General features: G+C 49.8%; 2 protein-coding genes and 1 long non-coding RNA gene across 6 annotated transcripts; all 3 read right to left on the bottom strand.

Annotated features, from left to right (window-relative positions):
- Nucleotides 1-590: 590 nt before the first annotated feature.
- TNNI2 (troponin I2, fast skeletal type) lies at nt 591-2418 on the bottom strand. The gene is made up of 5 exons (XM_071559488.1): nt 2380-2418; nt 1961-2089; nt 1473-1562; nt 1162-1338; nt 591-848 (listed from the first exon to the last, which is right to left on the bottom strand). The coding sequence occupies exons 2-5, from the start codon at nt 2081-2083 to the stop codon at nt 750-752; spliced, it is 489 nt and encodes a 162-aa protein (XP_071415589.1). The 5' UTR covers nt 2084-2089; nt 2380-2418; the 3' UTR covers nt 591-749.
- Nucleotides 2419-4330: 1912 nt separating this feature from the next.
- On the bottom strand, nt 4331-6250 carry LOC139672865 (uncharacterized). The gene is made up of 2 exons (XR_011698000.1): nt 6143-6250; nt 4331-4365 (listed from the first exon to the last, which is right to left on the bottom strand). It is a non-coding gene; the product is annotated as an uncharacterized lncRNA (long non-coding RNA).
- Nucleotides 6251-15342: 9092 nt separating this feature from the next.
- SYT8 (synaptotagmin 8) lies at nt 15343-21189 on the bottom strand. Of its 4 annotated transcripts, none has more exons than XM_071559483.1 (9): nt 21040-21189; nt 19406-19523; nt 18901-19058; nt 18660-18755; nt 18260-18427; nt 17876-18043; nt 17569-17686; nt 17046-17179; nt 15343-16958 (listed from the first exon to the last, which is right to left on the bottom strand). In XM_071559483.1, exons 2-9 carry the CDS (start codon nt 19509-19511, stop codon nt 16725-16727), a joined length of 1182 nt encoding a protein of 393 aa, XP_071415584.1. In that variant the 5' UTR covers nt 19512-19523; nt 21040-21189; the 3' UTR covers nt 15343-16724. The 4 variants fall into 4 exon arrangements, with proteins under 4 accessions (XP_071415584.1, XP_071415585.1, XP_071415588.1 ...); XM_071559484.1 differs by having other exon boundaries at nt 18260-18406; XM_071559487.1 differs by lacking the exon at nt 18901-19058.
- Nucleotides 21190-21764: the final 575 nt, after the last annotated feature.

The raw sequence follows: 21764 nt of genomic DNA, 5'->3' as shown, positions 1-21764 counted from the left end.
ATGGGAGAAGGTGAATTGAGGGGCGGTGGTCTTTTTAAAAAAAAAAAAAACCACATTGAGACTGACTTAAGGTTTTACCTGATGGCAGCTAGGAACTTGGAAGTGCTGGGTTAACCCAAAAGGAAAGAAGGGGGCACAGACTATGGCAGGAGAGGCACCACTCACCGAGCTGCCCATCCCACCCTAAACCATAGCACCCTACCCTGCATTGGTCCCAGGGTGTTGCCACAGATGCTGTCAAGGTTGTGCTGAGTTTGAATCTCCCAAAGCCCACTGGAGCCAAGGACTTGCTTCTGTAGCTGTCACCCCTCCCCTCCCTTCTGTGCTCTGCTCCTTCACCATGGCTTCCTGCTGATGCCGTCATGGGTTGAGGTTCTACAACACCTCTTGGGGCTTGGACTGTTATCTTTTTGTCTCTTTGCCAAAGCATGAGCATTCCCAGCTTTGGAGGGGGACCAACATGAGAGAAGTCCCCACACCCCACAGCACAGCCCCCGTCAAAGCCTCCCTGTCCCCACCAGGACCCCCACCTTGGGGCACAGACCCTGCTGGCACCATGTCATGAGTCAGGGTCTGGCCACCCAGGCAGGTAACATCCACCTCTCCCACCACAGCTTTATTTACATCACTGGTGCCACAACGCAGCTCTACACAAAACTAGAGAGGACTGTCACCCAGTCAATGCCCCTGAGCCTGGCAGGGCAGCGGGGACAGCAGGGAGAGGAGGACAGGTGTGGAGAGGCAGATGCTTAGGACTCGCCAGCCTCGAACATCTTCTTTCTGCCCTCCATGCCAGACTTCTCCTCAATGTTCTTTCTCCAGTCACCGACATCGCGAAGATCCTTCTCCTGGGGAAGAGATGGTCAAGTTGGTGTGAATGCTGCCTCCCAGGGTAAGAACCCATTTAGGCAGGGCCCCTCATCCGTACACCCAGGGAAACACCCATGTCAGCTAGAGGACCCAGTTCCACCCGTGCTATACATCTTTTTGAACTGCACCCTCCTGTTTCAACATCATGGGTGCCAGAGGAGGAAATACTGAGTAGGAAAAACATTACAGAGAAAGACTCACTCTCAGCCCTGTCTATCACACAGGGCGGTGTGAGCCCTGAAGAATGGGGACCAACTCCTGGTACGGGCACAGGTGAGAGGGAAGGAATACCTTCTCAGTGTCCTCCTTCTTCACTTGCTTCAGGTTGGCTCGGAGGTCCATGCAGACCTTGTGCTTGGAGCCCAGCAGGGCCCGCAGCATCGCATCAGCGGACATGCGCACCCTGCGCAAGGGCGGTCTCTTGAACTTGCCACGCAGGTCAAAGAGTTTCTGGCTCAAGTCTTCCAGCTGTGGAGGGGTGAAATGAGGGCGGCAGAGACAGAGAACAGGGCATGAGTTTCATGAGACAGACTCAAGCAGTGCAGGGAGGCATGCAGAATGGGATGGAGACTCCCTGAAGGATGGTTCCAGGGGAAACTCACCTCCTTGTTAGTCTTCTGTAGCTTCACTTCTGTGTCATACCTCTCCTCATCCACTGACTCTATCTTGGCATGAAGCTTTTTGCACAGCTCCTGGGAGGAAAGCAGACAGGGAGTTTGAATGCTAGGACCTGCATAGGATTCCTCACTCCTGATCACTCTGGCTCTGAAAGGTTTCAGTCCAGAAGACTACATGGGGTCAAGACTAGATGGCAAAGGGTGACTTGTCAGCCAGCTCCTAATCTCCATGCTGCTGTCTTCACGGAAATGCTGCCTCAACACATCATTAGAAACACATCTTGCACACCTGCCAGATCCCTTTCTTTTTGCAGAAAGACTACATCTGCCTCTCAAGCCAGTTCCACATCCATCCAGCTCCAGGAAGAAGAGGGTCAAGATAGGAAGGCCAATCTAGATCCATCCACCAGGCTGACTGATGGAGTCAAATCTTTTCTCCTCCTTCACTGTGAAAGAGTTAAAGAAGTCTTTACCTGAAGTTCCTGCATAGATCCTGGGAGTGACAGAGGAGGGCAATGCTCTGCCAGGTAGTTTTGCTTTTCCACTTCTTTAGCAGCTGCTTCTTTTTCTATTTCAGTGACAGCAAGCTGGAGCATAGCACTCTGGAAGGCAGCAGGACAATCGTCAGTGCAGGGTAGAGGCAAGGGAGGAGGGCAACGGGGTTGACAAGGGAGTGGGAGCCCTGATGGAGAAACAGCCTGGGGAGTTCCCATCAATACCACCATATCAAAGTAAGGGATACTGGTGGGATCCAGTAAAGAGTGGAGTGTGAGGCCCCCATATTGTGCATCATGGCTTCTTCTGGGAGTGGGAGTGCTGTGAGTTGGGTGGCTTGGGATGGGAGATGGGATGGTTGGCGTACACATTGCACAGCCACAGCAGTGTCACATACCTTCAGGTGCTGCCGACGGGCAGTGGCTGCCCTCCTTTTTTTCTGCAAGTGAAAGAAAGAAGAGAGAAGCAGGTTATCAGGTGCCCATTTCCCTTTCCATTGCCCTTCCCCATGCAACTCCACAGTCCACTAAGGACATCCAGCCAGGATGGACAGGTCGACATTGGTCCCTAAACCAGTGGCACTCAAGGAAGAGGCTCCCTGCTGAACCCAGCTTTGCCAACCTCAGATAGCTAAGACATACAAACTGCCTCACGAAAAGATAACAAGGGTGATGAACTTGAATATGCATATAAAATGTAACTGCAAACTTGGCTTCTTGGTATTTTTAGCCTTTTTTCTAATTTCCTTTTCACTCAGATGTGTGTTTTACTTTGTGTTCAAGCTAATGGCCCCAATGTCTCTGGGCACTCAGGAGCTGTACGATGTCTTTCTGAGCTGTCCATGGCACAGGTCCTTCTGACACTCCAGTGAGGACAGCCAGGCACATGAAAACATGAAGGCTATGTAATTTCTTGGAGCTGAAAAGACCCAGTGCAAGTGATGCTGAAAGGAGGGTTCATCACAACTGGAAGACAGACATAACTACAGGCTTCTCTTCTGTACCTGTCATGTGCTGGAACAGCAGCAACAGGAATCCTATTTATAGAAGAAGCCACAACTTCTGCATTTCAGCTGTTTCCTCAGCACGTTGCCCAGAAGACCAGGCAAGGCTGAGTTGGGCTGGCACAGGCAAAAAACATTGCATCTGACATGCTGAGAGGTGGGGGGTAGAAAGCAGCACTTGGGTGTGAGTCTGTGCTGCACAGAGGAGGAAGTGGATAAGGATGTGCAGAAAGAAATGTAAAAAAGCTGGCATGTCCTGCATATGCAAATGGTGCCAAGGCCCTCCTGACAGGACTGGAGGGCTCTGCCCAGGAAAGGCATCCAGTTCAGAGATGCAACACACCATTAACCAGCAGATACTCAGATCCCTTGAGTGCTGTCAGCCCAGGGCTTATTCTTCATCTGAAAACTGGTACCTTAGCAAAGAGTGCCCTCACAGCCTTTTCTGGAAGTTCTGGGTTTGATGGGGAATAAAAGCACTTGGAGATCAGCACCATATTGTGGATTTTCTGTGTGTCCCTGACATCCTCTTTTCTCTCAGTGAGAACAAGCTTGAGCTTGTGGTGTTTCAGACATATGGGGAGATGCCAAGGAGAGATGAAGGATGGAGCAATTTGTAAGAGGAAATGTGGAGTGACAAAGCCATGAACAATCCGCCCAATCTGTGTTTCTCCAGCTGCCTCCAGCCCCACCTGGTTCTGTGAGAAGCCAGGGAAAACTTACTAAAAATGCAACCTCCACTCTGCTTACACTCCCCTGGATCCAGGTCTGCCTGGATTGCCTTTGAGAAGTGATTTGGCAGTGCTCAGTGGGTAGAAAATGAAGTGCTACATGTGGGGAAGGAGAAGAGGATGCTAGGCCAAGGGCTGGATGGTGGGTCTGGACCACCACCTTCCCAGCACCATCTCATGGCTGACTGGGGAAGCAGGAATGGAGGGAAAAAGGCATCTAACTCCAATCCAGGAGAAAGAAAAGTCTTTCAAAAGGGATTTTTCTTTTCTTTCCCATGTTTATCAGGAGGAGTCAGCAGAAAAACCTTACCATGAAGCATTCTTCACACACACACAGAACAGCTGATTTTCCTAAGGAGGAATGGGGAAGCCAGGACTGATGCCATGAGCAACACTAAAGGAAAAACCCCAGCAAGACACACTTACCTCTTCACTGTTCAAGAAAGGCAGATGGACAAGAAAAGGAAAGAAGAGAAAAAGGAAAGAGAACAAAAAGGCAGTTAGTTAGGATCCTAATTGGAAACAAATAGAGGAATCTTAACAAACATAAATAGTTGGCAGTTGCACAAAAGTTTTTAAATGCCAACAATATATTAGAGACAGAAAAATGGGAACTTACTCAGACATCTTGGTTTAGATGGTTGTGAGCCTGAAATGAAAACCAAGAAAAATAGTTCATAGTTACTCATGCTAGTGATCACTTTCTTGGGTTCAAAAATAAAGCAAGATCCCTCTAGAAATTAAAAAGAGGAAGAAGTTTGTTCTTATTTCTCAACTTCACCAAATTTTCATCATATAGGGAACTAGGCTGCAGTTTGTAGATGAGAGCCAAACATGTGCCTCCTCACAGCAACATAAACCTCAGCATCAGGGGACCTCTGGAAAAGACCAAGTGAGGCTGGGCCAGAAAAAGAGAGATTTGTGACAGTGACTCCTGCAAGTATGTTTCTTGTTTGACCCCAAGGAAACCATTTTATTCAATGAAGGAAGAAAAGGCAAAAGCTATTTTCAGTTTACTGCTTCACTTTACCATGCAGCCTTGCTTCTCTTCATGAACAAAAAAATACCCCAAAGCCTGAAAAGCATTGTCAGTGATCCCAGGCAAAAAGCAAGAACTTCAGAGGATGCTGCTGCCCATGTATGCACCCATTGTGTGGGGCAGGTGAACCTGTTGCGGCAGCCTCAGCACAGGTGACATAGAGCGGGCTTGTAAGTTTTGGTTGAGTTGGTAGAGGCACAATGAGTTTCCCTAGACAGTTCCTTGCATTTGCTTTAAGTGGAAATTTTACAGGTTTAACACAGCATATTAGAGAAGAGATGGAAGAGAAGAGAAGAGCACCTTCATTTTGCTGTAACTTATTTCCATGTAAATAGAATTTTAGTTTTCTAGTAGAGCAATATCTCCTGCTTGCATCTCCTAATGGAATGATGCAGGAGTGTCGGCCAAGCCCAAACTAGGACTAGCTAGTCCTTTGCAGAGCACACAAGCCCCTGAAACACAGGTATCTGCAGACTTGGGAGGCTCTGTTGGGAGGTGAAGTGTTAATGGGGGTTCATGCCTGAGGTAAAAGGCACAGCTTGCAGGGCCAAGGAAACTTTATCCTGGAAAATGTGCAGGCCCATCACATTACTTCAGGGAGGAGGGGGGAAAAGTGCTTCTAAAAATGGCCAGGGAGTTGCAGAAGGAGCTGCAGCTGTCTCCTCGGACGGCAGCCTTTCCTCGGTGCCAGCCCTGTGACTCAGGGAGGTCAGAGCAATGTGAAGCACAAGCCACCGCAGGTGGCTGAACTACAGCTGAGAGATGGGGTGGCCGAGGAACGCTGGCTATTTTTACTTCCATCTCTGCCCCGCGCACATGCACCCACTTCAGCAGCAGTGATGCCAAGGAAGCAAAGGGACAATGCCAGGCTACAGCTCGCTGCCTACTCTCTGGTCTTTAAATCACCTGTTCTGGGGGGAAGACACCATAAATTTGGATGTCGGTCCCTGTCCAAGGGTGTTTGTGAGGAGGAAGGTATTGCAAGGGCCAGGTAGGGAGCTGAAGGAAGGGATGTAAGTAGGGAATAGTGCAGAGTTACCACAGGCAAGGATCCCAAGTCCTGTGGCCACAGGGAGGTCATCATTAGGGAGCCTGTGGCTCCGCTTGCCCTCACCACTTAAGCTGAGAGCAGAACCAACCAAGGGAGGGGAAAGCATCAAGTCAAAAAGAAAGAAGCTCACTGAACAGACAGAGGGAGACTTTCTACTGCACAGACCCTCTCCAACAGGCAAAGGATGGAGCAAATTTTATTAGTACTCCTATTTCTCCCAGCAAGTCAGCACCCTGACCTGGTATTTATATCCCTAATACTCAGGTGAGTAAATCTACTCCCCCATCACCCCCTAAGAGCAAGCTGGGTCTTTAAAAGATATACAGAAAGGCTCACCCAAGTCTGGAGGAGGAAATCACTCCCGCTGGCTGGACAGGATGGACAGACGAGCCGCAGGCAGCTGGCTGATTAAGGAGGTATAAAAGGGCTTCTCGGGTGGCTCAGCAGAAAATCCACCTTCTCTTTAAGGGCATGGAGACCTTTTCAGACCAATGATGTGTGAGAGTCCCTTGTGCACCTCCCTTGGCTGGGGTAGGCCAAGCAGGCAACCCCAGAGGAGAGGGCAAGCCCCTGAGGACAGAGGGGTGGGGAGTAGGAGAACATCTTCTACCCATGGAGTGGGCAAGCAGAGGCACCCTGGAGGAGCTGGGGAGATGTTTTTCCTCACAAGTGCAAAGGAGGGAGTGACCAGGCTCCCTACACACAATCATCCATCTGCAAGGCCTCTAATAAAAATTTCCCCTTGGAGACACAGTGGCTTATCCATGGACAGAGGCATGGCTCAGTTCACCTCCAGGGGCTTAGGTGCAGTTTTGCCCTTCAGAAAGGAAGAGAGGAAAGAGCCTGCACCCCCAAAATCCACTGCTGACAGCATGTGAAAGAGCAATACCTTAATGATCCATCTATCATTAGCATGCTCTTTTAACCTCACTTATTTCCCTCACATGAGAAATATTTGCAGCTCCTCCCTGTGTGAATATTTCAACAGAACTCATGTTTTTTTACAAACAAGCCTTTGCGGGCAGCTCCGAGGCTCCCAGCCACTCAGGGGTTGGGAACAGCCTGGAGCCCAACACTGCTAGCAAGAAAGGACAGATGACTGAGACCCGTATCTCCATGAATCTGAGGAAGAAACAGGTGGAAATGTAGCTGGAAATACTCCAAAGCCCTGGTCACAGCACATGTAGTGTGTGTGTGTAGGGGATCCCATGGAGACAGGGACCCAAACAGCTCCTGCCCTCCTCCCCCAGCCCAGGCACTCCTGCCTCTTCCAACCAGGGTGTTTCAGGCTGATTCAGCCATGGCCCTGACAATATTTTCCAGGCACCTCCCAGACATTATATAGATAGCAGCAAATCCACTGCTGAAGGCTCTCTGTTTCAAAACTCAGCACTGTGCAAGTAGTGCTGCAGATGCCCATGAAGGAAGAGCAGGCCCTTGGGACAGAGCTGGTGTCTTGCAGGGGCTTGCCCTGGTAGAAATTAGAGAAAGGAGAAATCCCTAGTGTGGGATTAGTGCAGCTAGACAGTGTCTACTCAGGATTTGTCCCTCTTAAACTTTGCAGCTACACACATTCTGTCCAATGCTGGCCCATCAGTCCTCCAACAGAGTAGCTCAGCTCTTGGTGGAGGAATCAAAACTGGGGGAGTTCTCCAATAAAAAACTCCCCACAGCCAAGGAGTTCCTTCCAGCCCTGTGAGATGAAGGCTTTCTGGACCTCCTGGAGTCCAGGCATGCAGCACAGCAAATGAAATATGCTCAGGTATCACCTTGTGATAGGGAAGTCTTGGTCTGAAATTGTTGAATAAAAAAGTTCAAAGAAAGAAATCCCATGAGCAAATTTCTGGCCAACAGAAGTGTTCGTAGGATACAGGAGGAGTGGATGGTGAGGTATGGTAACAGGATGAGCAGAAGGTTGAGCCTCCAAGTCTGAATAAGGCTTTCCATGGCCTTGCACAGAGGTTAAGCTGTGGGGCAGCTCTCCCAGAAAAAGAGAGGCACCAGACTTAAATGTCATGAGGAAGAAACACATTGAGGACCAGGAAGAATGGAAAAACAGAAAAATGCTGAAGTTAGAAGCTATGGTTAACATTAAGAAAGACAGAGGGTTTTTCCAAAGGAATTATGTAAATGTTTGGATGATGAATTAAGAAATTCTTTGCAGAAAAATTCAAGGAAGATATAAGGAAGCTCCAGGCAAGTACTTCAGAGGTGCTCAGTTCTGTGATAATAAGGTGTAAGTGAGGGTATTACACAGGGGCCAGGAATTGATGCAATGTACATACTTGAATATCTTTCCTGTGAAGGAGCTGACCTTGTTCCCTTCCCTCATTCTCCTCCATGTGAGCTAGAGGAAAGCACCACAGGTATGGTCCATCATTCCCAGAGCACTTGCACCATCCTGTGAGGCCAGACAGAGCAAACACCTGTCATGTATATAAGGTTCTGCACTATGTTTTAGAGTGACTCTTTTGGGCCAGGCTCCCCTTCCATGGAACCATCACATGTTGGAAGGACTATGCTGATGAATCCATGGCACTCTCCTACACCTTTACACCTTGCCTCCTCTTTAACATCCTACTAGCATCAAGTGGACAGGCCCTATGGAGTGACATGACACCAGATGATACTGTGTCTTATTTCTAAGGATGACACTGTTAGCAAAAAACAAGTGTTCTGCTCAGGAGCAATTGTGCTCATGGTAAAAATTCAGGCAGGACCCCTGAGGAAACCTGTATCCGACTGCACTTTGCTTTTCCAAAATCACATCAGACCAAAGCAAAGTACATGGCTCCTATCCTGCCCGGGACATACTCTCTCCCTCCAGTGTATTCCTAAAAAGGCTCCCCATACTCTACACTTCTGCCAGCACCAGCCTTTAGGAACTCTGCAAAGAAAGGTCATCACTTTTACATCTTGTGCCAGTGCTGTCCTCTATAACCCACTGCTACAGTCACCTCATTTCCCAGTGTAATGGGGTTATGGTTTTTGGCTGTTCCTACTGAGGGCTGCTGCCAAACAACACAGCCACCCTGCCCATTTAGCTCCATGCTATCTTCCTTGACAAGGAATGCTTCAGGCACATGATGCTGACAGCCTCAGGCTCCAAACCCACAGGTCCTGATGATACTCCTCTGTGTTCAGCACATACCTTATGAACTCATAAGCTGACAGCAGCCTCGTATTGTGTTTGACCATCAGCTATGGAATGATGCAAGTAGGACCTAGAGAGAAGCCTTTCCAACAGTGGATGAGGACATATTTCCCTTTCTCCTGCAAGGCTTCGATACACTCATTGGTATCCCAGAAGCAGGCCTGCCCCATTCCATGACAGTCCCCAGGAAGGAAAGCCTGGATGTCCACCTTGAGGTGTGACCTGAATCCTCCCGATGGCAATGTAGGGAATGACACTCAGGCTGTGGTCACTGGGCAGGCGGCTCATGTCAGTGATGCTGCCAGTGCACCCGCCCATTGCAGATGGCATTAAGGTTCCCCAGGGAGATGCAGTCAGTTATCTGAGTGATGATTGATCCTGTGAAGGGGTAACACACAGGTTTCTGACCAGTGGACTCCTCAGGATGTGGGTTTTTCTTCCAGCTCCCCCCTGAGGGATTTCTTGGACCTGGCATGTGGAAGGGTCTGGAATCAGACTCAGAGCCCCACAACAGTGACAAGAAGAGGGAGAAGTAACTGGAAAGCTTGGCCCTTGAAGGGGAGTCTGCTGGACAAGGCAGGGGAGGAGGAGGGGTGGGACTGGATCTGTGGGCCTGCACCAGAGACCCCATGCTATGGGCTGCCCCTCTGCTCTCAGTCTCTTCCATCTGCGAAAAAAAAAATAATGGAAAGGACTGATGAGACCGCAGAAACTCATCTCTTCAGCTGCACACACAAGGAGACATGAGCTGGTAGCTGGCTTTGCCCAGAGCAGCATTTAGAGATACTACAGGTCCTGGAGACCTTGCACATAACCAGCCCAGATGTCCAGCCATCCTGTTGCCCTGGGACAGGTACAAACATGCTGTAAAGGTTTGCCTGAACCTGCAAACCAGTCTGCCAGCATGGGGGTGCTGGCTTGCTGGAGCAGTCATTCCCACCTGATGATGGTCCTAAGCAGAGTGACTATGGTATCCTGCCAGGCTGCAGGACTATGGACACCACATCCCCACCCTTCTCTTCATGCACTTCACTTTTATCGTCACCAAGTTTGGACAAGAGCCTGTAGGAACAGAACAACTCCATATGGACATGCATAAGTAGTCACATATGGATGCTTTCGATATAATCACTGGCCTTGAAGAGAACAAGATATTTTAATGATCCCTTCCACTCCAGAGGGGCAGTCTCTGGTATGGGTTGCTGGAAGAGTTTGCAACTCACTGCAAGATGAAGCCTGAAGTAAGGACAACATTTCAAGCTGAAAACACAAAGCAGTGAAGAACATCTTTAGGGAGAGAGCAGAAAACCCCTCTGGATGAAGCCCTTTCTGATCATGGTAGCACACAGGGGCTTCAGTCTTCAGCAATGGAGAGTCTGTGTTCATAGCCAGGGTTAGGATCACTCAGTTCCCAGCTCAGCCCTGGGCACACACCTCAGTCTTCTCAGAAGTTTTCCCCATTTCTGCCCAGGACCAGAAGTCTTGGACTCTGCCAAAGCATGGCCCTTTCTCTGTGACCCAAGACTGAGTTGGCAGCCCTCTGGAAAGCGAACACCTCTGCCTAGCCCTGATGCATGCCCAGGGCTTCAGCAGTTGATGTGTCCAGGAGGTGATCCCTCTGGAATTCCCATCAAGCTTTCCCCTGGATAGTATTACTGAAGTGATCGGACACCTGATCACAATCCTTCATGTGTATGTACATCCTCGAAGTCTGGTTAAGACTAGGACATGACCCAGAACGTGTCTGGAGAACAAGCTGAGACCTCAAGTGAGTACGTCTGAAACGTGTCCCTGCTCTCAAAAGGTCTTTCAGGCTCTCTATGCCAAAACAAAGCAGTAGTAAGAACATGGTGTGAGTTAAAAAAAAAAAAAGAAAGTGGCCATAGAGCTCAAGAAAACAGTAATAAAACACAAAGTTCTTCTCTCCCCAAGGTCAGCAATTGCCCTACAAACCAGTAGCCATGCAAGGAACGATTCTCCAGAATTTATCCATTTCAAGCATACTGACTTTTTGTAAATGCTGTGTGACCCCAGACACCTAATTTTTTAAAAAAGCTGTCAGCTGTGAAGACATTTGGCAGCTTCACCTATCTGCACAATACTGAGAGAGCCATGGGAGAAGACAGATGTGAGGAGATGGGCCTGTGGAAGGTATTCTGGAGCTGCTTCTCAGTCAGGCTTGGGAAGGGAGGGCTTGAGTTCAGAGTAGGAGAAGGCTGAGCCAGGAAAACTCAACACTCAACCCCACTGAACATCTTTCAAGAACACCCCAAATGCTTATTCAGTGTGTATCTGAGACATGAATTTTCCCCTGTGGAACCAGACCTGAGTTTAGCACACTTGCAAAAGTCGGTGGTGGTGTGGGATGATTGCATCCAAAGCAGAGAAATCTTCAGTAGAAGCCTTTGTAGATGTGGACTTAACTGGGCTGTGTTAATTGACAACCTTCATGCCAAAATTCAGGTTCCTATGTCTAAACTGCTCTGACTTTTATTTAACATAAGAGGAAAATGCTCTCTATCCAGGACCAAACCAGATGCCAAATGGGCAGGTCTCCACCAGAAACAACCACCTCCTTCACGGGCAGTGGGCTTCACCAGCTCTTCCACAGGGGCAATGTTTCTCTTCCTAAGGGAAAAATGATTGGTTCTCAACTCTAAGTGCCCATTTCCTACAGAGGCTTTTTGGGCTCAGACGGGGACACCTGCAATGTCCATGTGATGGCAGCGTGATAAAACACTTGTTTGCAAACCTACTATCTTCCCAGACACTGCTCAGAGGACATAAGGTATGTGGGGTTATTTGCAGGTCAAAGCTACTTTTTCATCTCAGCTGAACTCATATTCCTAACTGACTTCATTCTTGTTTCTGCTCAAATTGAATGGCAGTAAGTGCCTGCAGGGGTTTCATCATCTCTGTGTGAAGTCAGCAAGGCTGGTTGAGAAACTCCCCATTATCTTGTTGACATGCAGCAAGTCATCACTGATGGGTACCTTCTCACCCATAATGCCAGATTTCTTTGGAGAGCACTTTTTGCCCAGCAGCATGAAAGATATGAAATCCTTCTGCTGCTTCTTCCTTGGCTCCATCCTGCCTAGGCCTGAAGTATGGAGAAATGGGAGGTCTGCTTTTACCAGGTCTGCCCACAAATTCAAATGGAACTTCAGGAAGCACGTCCACATACCCATTATCATTTCTGTTCCTTGGACCAGACTGTTTGGGGCAGGGAGCTTCTAACCCCACAAGGAAGACTCCACCCTTCCTGCCCATGGCAGGGCAAGGTGCACTGAGATCTAAAGTGGTCCTAAAAATACCTCTGTATCCAGAAGCAAAGCAAGCCCAACCTGGGGCAGGAACAGATACAAGAGCTTAGCAGCAGTCAGGGCAGGGGAAAGGGGCTGGAAAAAGTGAGCAGGAAAAAGGTGGAGGAAAAGTAGGGAAAAGGGATTCAGGAAAGGGGACTAGGGGTAAGGATAGGGGTAGGGCTCCTTGCATCTCTCAGAAACTGAGAGTTGTATCAACAACAGACTCAGATGGGGCAGAGAAGGAAGGAATCACCCCAAACGGCAGCAGCACAACATCCCACAGCCCTTCTCCTGCTTTCCTCTCCTCCATCCTCCTCTGACCTTCAGCACAAAGTCCTCATACTCTCCCATGTGACACCCTGGAGAACCCAGTACCCAGGCATGACCTCTCTCCTCCACCCCTTTAACATCAATGGCAAGCAGGAGGCTCTCCCAGCACCTCCTTTCCCACCACAGTTTCCCAGATACCACTTGGCCAATGGCAGCAGTTTTCCCTTGCTGCTGAAGTGCTTTATTGTAGGCAAGGACAGGGTGCTGGGGCCAGTGGATGCCAGGGGCCAGCAGCTACCCCATGACTCTACCACTTACTGTTCCAGCTGAGGGGTACTGGCTTTCCTCCCACTTGCAAACCTCCACCATTGCACACCACCAGCCTCCCATGGAAAACCCTGGGCTTATGACACGTCTTCCTTTGCAAGAGCCTCAATCAAAAGCCAGCCATCCTCTCACTTTGCTTCTGGGTATGGAGCTGGGAGGCTTCCTCATATATTTACACAAACACACAAACAACCAGAAATGTGCTTTAAAAGAAAAAGCTGCAAACCTGCATAAGACCCCACAAAACCAGGAGCTAAGGCTTTTAAAAAATAAACCCATGCATGACAAAGTACACATTTTGCCCATAAAATTGCAAGACATAAAGATGCTAGCTAAGGAATATTTATAAAATAGGCATGCTTGCACCTAGTGAGAAGAGCTTAGATACTCTCCAGCTCCCAAAACCTCTAAGACTAGCCAAAAAATCTCTGGTTGGAAGACAGCCAGTCCATACCCAGGCCGAATGATGATAGCCTGTAATCATTTTTGTCTCATGGCAGATGACTGGCTACAAGCATATCTGAGGCTCAGCCTTCTCCTTGTGCAGCTCTACCATTTGATTTCCTGAAATGCAGGGACAAATAGCACAAAAATCACTGAATATGAGAATAATTCATTTTGGGAGGGACTTCTGGAGGTCAGAAGTCTTGTATCTAGATGTAAATAATTGAGATTATGAATAGCAAACACCTCCATTTTCAGTAGTTCTTGTCTCCTTTAACAGAACTCTGCCTGGCCAAAGCCCAGCTTTTCACCTTGCCACCGACTTGCAAAGCTGCTAATTAAATGCAGAGTGACAAAATCCCCACCCCCACCTGGGCACCTTGCACCATGCAGACTGGCTTGGGATACCTGCTTTTGCCTCCTTTAACCCACCAGCAAAACTGTCTTTTCTCCTGAGGTGCAGGATCAGCCAAAGGCTGGCTCCTGCCTCCTGAAAAAAGCCACTCATACCCCCCAGCATCCAGCTGGCTACCAGCTGGCTCTGTTTCTCTCCCACTGCTTTCTCTGCCTCTTGCAAACAGTCTCTTATGTCCAGAAGAAAACGTGGCTGGTGAGGTTCTAATGGGGGCCGCAGACCAGATGACAGAGAGACACAGCTCACAGAACATGTACCTGCCCTGCCCTCTAGATGCAGACATGGGAATCCAGCACAGACACAAGCTGAGGAGCGGCTGTTTTCCCCCTCCTTTAAATACTCTTTCTGTTGCATCCTCCACCCTCCAAGTGCATGAGCAGCGTTGGTCAGGTAGAAGATGCTCAGACATCTGGCCTTGGTGGATGAAGGATAACCAGCCTCGCCAAGGCCACAGGAAGGTGAAAAGGAGGCGGCATTCATATAAGACAGGGCTGTTTGCCTTCCTGAGAACAGGCTCCCAAGCAGGCTGTGTTCATTTTGGGTGAAATTAGCCATGAAATGAAGCCCAGATCCACCAGCCCTGCTTCAAACAGCTGCCAGCAGATACTAAGAAGATCCTGCCAGAGGAGGAGAGTGCTTAAAGCCTTCTTGTAAATGCACAAGGCATATTGAGAAGGAAAAGCGATGACAGAGTGAAAAAGCAGCCTCAACGGGTGCATTGAAAACTGGAGCTGGGTGGAGAACATCCCCACCTGCTCGCCTCTCCCTCCTGAATAAACAACTCTGATTGCTGAGTTTGATTACACCTGGGCTCACTCCAGACTGCCAAGAGCCAGTCCAGCTAAGTGCTCACTTCCAGGTTCCCTGGCCTTTCCCCTAAAAGCTCTGTAGGCTTTCTTCACCAGCTCTGCTCACCCAGCACTGGCAATTCAGGCATTGAGCAGGGCTAAAGCTGGAGAGAGAAGGGGCAGGCACTGGTACAGGGGGTAATGTTTCTCAAGGAGGGGACCTTGTACACCTGTGTCTGTCTTGGGCGTAATATGCACATGCTTTTATACCCAGCCTCATAAATTATGCAGTGGATCCCAAGGCTATGACATTGAAATTAGGGGAACTGGAAAACACACACACAAACACACACACACACACACACACACACACACACACACGCATGCACAAATAAGTAATGTCTCTTTCAACCACCTCCAAAAGTGCTTCTGGGTCCTGCATGGCCCTGAATCACCACATAGCATCACCAAAACCTAATCTGGCAATAGATTTGTGTCCCAAACCCCATTCAGAGATGTGCCCTTCTGCACAGTCTGTTCTAGACTGAAGGCTAAGGCTAAGGCTTTAAAACATCCCTTTACAAGTCTTTCTCAGGTGACTGATTTCCTCCTCCATCTCATTAGTGGCTGCCAGCAGATGCTGTTTCCCCAGTAGAAGCCACACTTCACTTGTTACAGTCATCTCAAAACCATTCTGTCATTTCTTCCCTCGTTACAGCCACAGTGAATCCCAGAGAATATTTATTAAGCAGACACAGAAGCTTTTTATGGTTAAGCTTAGGTCATTAATCTCTATCGAGAGTATTCATAATCTTCCTAAGCTTCGTGTTTGTTTAACTCTTGGATAGTCACTCTGTGGAGTTCTGGGTAATCACAGATTAACTGCTCTTTAATATTAATGGTTTTTCATTAATGCATTGGGCTCTCTGCCCTCCAAAGCCCACACAATAGCTATTAGAACTGTGCCTGCAGCTCCCTGTGGGGAAAAGGACTTTTGCCTTTTGGGCCAAAATTCCATAATATGAGCCCAGACCTTGTGTGTGCTATGGTTGCTTTGTAGCAGAAGTATTTTAGAGCAAGGGCAATTCCCTCATCCTCTAGCCCCATGCAAGGAGCTTCCTCCTGCAGATGGCTCAGAGGAGCTGTTCTTGAGTCATCCCAAACCGCAGCATAATCACCAGCACATAGGAGCACTGCTCTGATGCCCTCATTCTTCTAGAAGTGATCTTTACTTATGTAGCCCCCACCCTGCCCCCACAAAGCAGCACAGGGCACATGTGGCCACAAAAACCTCCCAGAACACATGAAACCTGTCCAAAAGTGACATGAGAGCTGCAACCCAGCCTTATTAGGGCAGTGTGATCACAGTGTGAAAGCAAGAGCCTCAGCCCTTCCACCCTGCCAGCACCTCCAGAGGCCAGAGGTGCAAATCTTGCTGCACCACAGCTGTAGGACCATGAGGGGCGAACGCAGCTGACACTGTGCATCCTCATCTCTGTGACACATGGGGATGCTCACTGATGAGTCCTACTGCCCGAGTCTTAGAGTGCACAAATCATCATGGGCTGGGAATGAACTAAGAGTGAAGCCATGTGGACAACCAGTGGCTGCTTTTGCTGTCTCATTTAGCTTCTAGTCAGGACACAGAGCATGCTTATTGCAGAGGCACTAAAGAGCTAGTCCTATGTCTCCAAAACTTTCCTCATCAACCTGTACTCTTTCTCTCTTCTCAAGCCTCTTAGGTGCTTCAAGATCTTGGCATTGTTCAAAAGCATTCACAGGACACATAAAGCCCTTCCAAGAACATGCCTCTTGCCAAATTATTCACAACCAAAGAAGTTTCCCAACCATGCCACCGTCACATTAACTCTCTGCTTTATAAATATCAATGGACTCAGTGTTTTTGCATGAGCCTGAAGCTCTGTGTATTTTCTTTCCCTCAGCCATCCCCTCTAAAATGCCATCCCCTCTAACATCCTCTGCTTCATGTCCAGCCTTGCCCCGGGATGACAAGTGGTCCCACCCCAGGCATTATGCCCCACCCCAGGGCATGAGCTGCACCAGCAGCCAGATCATCTCTTGGCCAGAAGGAGTCCCAGTCCCCTCTTTGCTGACACTGAGCTGGGACCAATACATCTAGTTGGTGCTGAGCAGAAGACCCTCACTCCTCCACAAGCCCACCATCCTGCTCCCTGAGTGGAGAAGGAGACTCCCACTATCTGGAGGCCAGGGGCAGCTTGAGGTGGGACTTCAGTCCCAGGGCTTTGTCAACCACATCTGGGGGCTGCAGGATGTGCCACTGGGCGAGGGGTCGGCGTGGGTTGGACAGCATGTCGGACCAGTGCCGCAGCTGGTTGCCTGTGGCTCGACAGCCCAGGAAGAGTTTGCCGATGGGCTCATTCTTGGTCACTTTGTCATGATCCCAAACGGAGATGACCACATCCACATTCTGGGGGAAACACAAGAAAGAGGGTCAGTGGAGGGGGCTTGCTGCAGTGGGGACCTGCTCAGCCCTGGGCACTGCAGGGAAACCCACCTGGATCTGATTGAAAGGCACCTCAAAAACAAACACCTCGTTGAAGTAAGGGCTTAAGGTGTTTTTCTTCACACTTGTCTTCTTCTTCTTCCATTTCTTCCTGTTCAGGATAAGATGTACCTTGACAAAAGGATCTGAGGAGAAAGAGGATACAGGTGACACAACTGACAATTTTTGACTTAGGAGCTCAGCTGTGAAACAGTTTTCCTGAGCCATTCCCAAACAGAGCATGACATCCCACTTGTCACTGCTCATGGTGAGCCAGACACCCCAAAGCTCACCTCCTCCTGCCATGAGCTCCCTGTACAGTCCAGCCACATCTCCTGTAAGATACCTCCAGCTCTGCACAAAGCTGGAGTATCTGTGCTGGGGAAGGCTGGAAGTCAGACCAGGTCTGGGTATGGTGGTGCAAGCATGAAGCAGGTCTTAACCCTAAGAATTTTCAAGGCTTTGCAGCTCTTGTTGCCATCATTAAGGCCTGGGCAGGAGGAGGAAGAACTGAGCACAAGCAGCCCCTGCTGACCTGAGAGCCCATGAGAGTCCATCCGCTTCAGCTTCTTGGCTTCTAGGATGAGCACTGTCAGCTTGCCAGTGCTGGGGACATAGCGCAGTGAGAAGCAGATCTCACCCAGCTGCTCTTCCTGATGGAGAGATGCCAGCACTTAGTACCAGGTAGAGGTTCCAGCTCACTTGGGGTTATAGCACCAGACCCCAGGTTTCCTGAATCTCTCCCACTCTCATGCTTGCCCCTAAGGGCCTGCTTCTTGGGGTGGTGGCAAGAGAAACAACAGTACATCACTTCTAGCAGTTTCCCACCCAACAGGACCAACCTCCACTTTACTAGCCACTGCCAGTTCACTCCACTGTTCAATGACATGCTGCAGGCTGACACTGGCCAAGGGCAGCCGGACTTCACCAATGATGTCATGCTTGGCAAAGCGGTTGAAGTCATAAATCTGCATCACCAGTGTGGATTCAGGCACTTCTGCCTGGGGTACCTAGAGGAGAGGACCCAAAAGCCAGGATTCATTCCTTGGTGGTAGCCCTACCCCATGGGATGTGTCAGTGGATGTAATGACAGGTATTTCTCTCTGACACTTCCCCATCCTGCTTGCACAAGCATCTCCCTGCCTGGAGAGGTTTTTGCCCAGGGAGCAGTGCCTATGCAACACTCTTGATGGGATCAAAAACCATCACTGGCTATAATTTCTTACCTGAAAAGTAAAGCTCTCGTTGAAGATGGGGTTCAGGGTTTTGCGGTAAACCTTGGTTTCATATCTCTTCTTCATATCAGATGTTAGGTAGACAATCACATATGGATCGGATGTGCCTCCACTGTCCATGGCCTTCAGATCAACTGCCTGTTTCACACCAACTTTCAGCTTGAAAGGAGTGATGCACAAGGTCAACATGTGGAGGAGGATGGGGTAGACAGCTGGGGGCTCAGTGGGAAGCGAGTGCAACAGTGAAGACACCTTTGCACCATGTGGGCATGAGAGCTGGCAGGCTGCAGGCAGGTGGAGGAGAGTATGGTCCACCAAAGCAGGCAGCAAAGAGGGATCATGCAAGAGCAAAGCTGTTTCCCTGCTGTGCCATGGCCATGAGCATTCCCACCTCCTGTGTGCGGAAGTTGTACTCCAGGGAGTACTGTAGCTTTCCTCGATGCATCTGCTCCACTCCCTGCTTCAGATCCTCCATCTCAGGCTGGACCTGTAGCAGAGAGCAACACTACCTTCAGGATATGTTCAGCCTTGTCTGCATCATGTCATGCTCCCACCACACCTGGGAGGGGGCAGTGCAGCAGGAAGCCTCTCAAGGAGGAGGGAGATAGGATTGAGGGCAAAGATGGACGCACAAGGCTGGCTGTGGTTGAGTTGCTGATGGCGCACAGGTTGATTCTCTCCTTCTTCCTGGGCTTCTTCTTGCCACAGCAGCACCTGACGATGCAGATGAGGAAGAGGAGGAGGAGAATGGCCACTGCCACAGCCACAGCGATGAGTGCCCATTTGGGTACTGGTGTGATGTTTGAGGAACACAGTTAGAACAGTTAAAACCAAGCAACACATAGGGAGTGCATTTAACCCCCTTCCTGATGCTTCAGCATTAAGGAGGTGTACTTTCAAAATCGCCCCTGTAATCCTGGACAGTCCCCATGCAAAGAGGCTGCAGCTGAAGACCATTCCCCAAATGGGCAGCAAGAATGCCCCGCACTTCTGTAGCAGCATGGTACCATTCTGCAGCATTCCCTCCCTGATGGACCCCACTAGAGAAAGGGGTGTGGAGAAAGAGAGAAGTGGATACACACCCTCAGAGTCCAAGAGCCCCATCAGATAATGCTGGGCAAGAACTGCTGTACTCACATGGGATTCGGCTAAGCCAGTTGCCCAGGAAGCCCGGCCAAGCTGTGGTGGTGATGCTAGCATGGGGGGAGGCTGTAGTCCTGCCTGTCCTGGCTGCCACTGCCATGGCTGGGGTGACCTGGGGACAGGCAAAATTAACAGGGTGGGGATTTCCTTCCCAGTAGCACTCGTGCTACCCCTGGCCCAGGGCTCTAATGAGAGCAAACACAACTAAAATACAGGGCACAGGGTAAGCGGTTAGGGCTTTGCCACATTGGCAATGAGGTGTGAAATGGAGCGGGATGGAGCCTCGGGAAGGGAGGGCTCTGTGCCAGCCAGCCCCTCACAATATGTTCATGTCCTTGCAAGTCTGCTTTCTGAAAGGGGAGAGATCAGGGGGATGGATTAGGGGGCTTTCTGGGGGGTTTTTTGAGAAGAGGAATCACCTGTCTGTAGGAGACAAAAACCAAAAGCTGTTTTGTGCTGGCTCCTCCCTGGTCAGGCAGCATGAGCTGAAGAGTTCACTCAGATCCAGGAAAGCCCCATCATTAGCTAACACCTCTTTTTGGCTATTTTGGTCTCTCACACAGGGCTAAGGAGTGCGATGGTTGGTTCCTGGGCTTGCAGCAGGGCTGGTGCCTGACAGTGGTACCACCAAGCTGGGGGTCACACCGGCTTGGAAACTGTCTGTGACCCCAGCCTGTGCACGTGGAAACACTGGCACAGCTTAAGGAAAGGCTTCAGGTTTAAAGCAAGATGGTTTTACAGCACTGCTCACCCCATGGCAAGGCTCTTATTCTAGCATGAGCACTTCCTCATAACCAAATTCCTTTTGCGTCAGCAGGAGAGGTGTGCCGGAAGCCAGCTGTGTGGTGAGGGGGCCTGCAGCCATCACAGCGAGGGTGGCACCCTGCCCTCGTGCTGTGACTGAGGCTGGCAGGTATGTCCCAGCCTCCTGTCCTGCGTCTAACTGGATCTCTGCTCAAGCAGTCAACACCACCTCACTCTGTCTGCACTCTGCCCATGTTCTACCCATCCCAAGGCGCTCCTTGCATTGGGATTCTTCTGGGGAGAAATCACGCCTGCACTTCCCTCTGCTGAGCCCACAATGCCAGCAAGAGTCTTTTATTTTTCCAGCAGAGAGCTTTGCTGCTTGTGGGCACGGGGCTGGAGAGATGTGGGAATTGCTGTCATCCCTGTGGCATCATTGCTGGGACAATGAAATGCAGGTTAAGTTACTTTGTCCAGGGCCATCTGGGATGTCTGTGCCATTGGACACCCAAAGCACCACTCGGGTATTTAAGAGTTGCTGGGTTGCCATTTCAGACTGTGGTGAAGAATGGACACAACAGCACAGTTTAGCAGGCACCCACTCAGCATAGAATTAGGTGTCTTAGTACTTTTTGCCTGCCAGACTCCCAGGGGCTGTGTCACATTAGTCTAACATTGGCCCTGGTTTAAAAAAACCTCATCCCAGCCTGTAGAATGATCTTAGCCGCCATTGTGGGAATGATGGGGACAGCCTTGCTGCAGTCTGGGAGAGGCAGCATAGTCTGCAAGAAGCATCAAGCATCCATGTTCCTAGAAAAGGGGCTGGGAGAACCCTAGTTCTTACTCCCACACTGTGCTGATTGGGTTCCCAAATCCAGACTTACCAGCAAGTATCCTTTGCAGCTTTGTTCTCCCTTCCCTGATCCGCAGGCTCCAGGTCAAGCCACCATCTGTGTCAGGAACATGCTGTAGGGCAAGATGGGACCCCACCAGGTGCGGAACTCAGGGTGCAGAAGGGATGGTGACTACACTGAACAGACGAAACCGGAAAGTCTGCTTTGCCAGCTCAGGAACCGGGTGGCCTCAGCACTCTGTCAGCCCCACCTCACCGCTGACCCAAGCACTGTTCATGCAGGCAAAAAGCCAGTGGGGAACTCCCTGCTGGACCAGGAAGCAAAACCTGCCCTCCTGCCTGCAAGGAGTTGACAGGTATCCTTGCCCAGCTCTGTGCACTGGGAAATTCACTTGTCCAAGTTATCCTTGCTACAGTGGACTGTGTGGCTGCAGGAACTTAGCCCAAGGGAATGGACACTTGCAAGGGGATGCATGACTGCATCCATCCCTGGTGAGCTCTGTACTTGGGGAGCCCAGCTTGTTGGCTCACAGGCCATGCACCATGTGAGAACTTGGGAAATGTGTATGGCGGTGGGGATGAACAGAAATGCTCTGCTCCAACATTGCAGGGAGGACAGACAGGGCAAGGGGATACTGCTTGGTGACTTCATGCCCCAAGTGCCAACAGGAGCAGCACCAGGCACACAACCAGCAGCAATTTCATGGACATTCCTGTTGCAGTAAATTTATACTTGTAAAGTTCTTTCCTTGCCGC

This window comes from Pithys albifrons, chromosome 6 (genome assembly GCF_047495875.1).
Source record: "Pithys albifrons albifrons isolate INPA30051 chromosome 6, PitAlb_v1, whole genome shotgun sequence".
In the NCBI taxonomy this organism is placed as follows: domain Eukaryota; kingdom Metazoa; phylum Chordata; class Aves; order Passeriformes; family Thamnophilidae; genus Pithys; species Pithys albifrons.
The sequence above is the reverse complement of the archived record's forward strand: the minus strand, read 5'-3'. Positions and strand labels throughout refer to the sequence as shown.

Coding starts and splice junctions, on each gene's coding strand:
- SYT8 (XM_071559483.1), bottom strand. CDS start 19,511: ATGGCAGTGGCAGCCAGGACAGGCAGGACTACAGCCTCCCCCCATGCT. Junction 17,687..17,875: donor CAGTGGCTAGTAAAGTGGAG/GTTGGTCCTGTT, acceptor TCTCTCCATCAG/GAAGAGCAGCTGGGTGAGAT. Junction 16,959..17,045: donor TGCCTTTCAATCAGATCCAG/GTGGGTTTCCCT, acceptor TGTTTCCCCCAG/AATGTGGATGTGGTCATCTC.
- TNNI2 (XM_071559488.1), bottom strand. CDS start 2,083: ATGCTCCAGCTTGCTGTCACTGAAATAGAAAAAGAAGCAGCTGCTAAA. Junction 1,563..1,960: donor GATCTATGCAGGAACTTCAG/GTAAAGACTTCT, acceptor CTTTCCTCCCAG/GAGCTGTGCAAAAAGCTTCA. Junction 1,339..1,472: donor TACAGAAGACTAACAAGGAG/GTGAGTTTCCCC, acceptor ACCCCTCCACAG/CTGGAAGACTTGAGCCAGAA.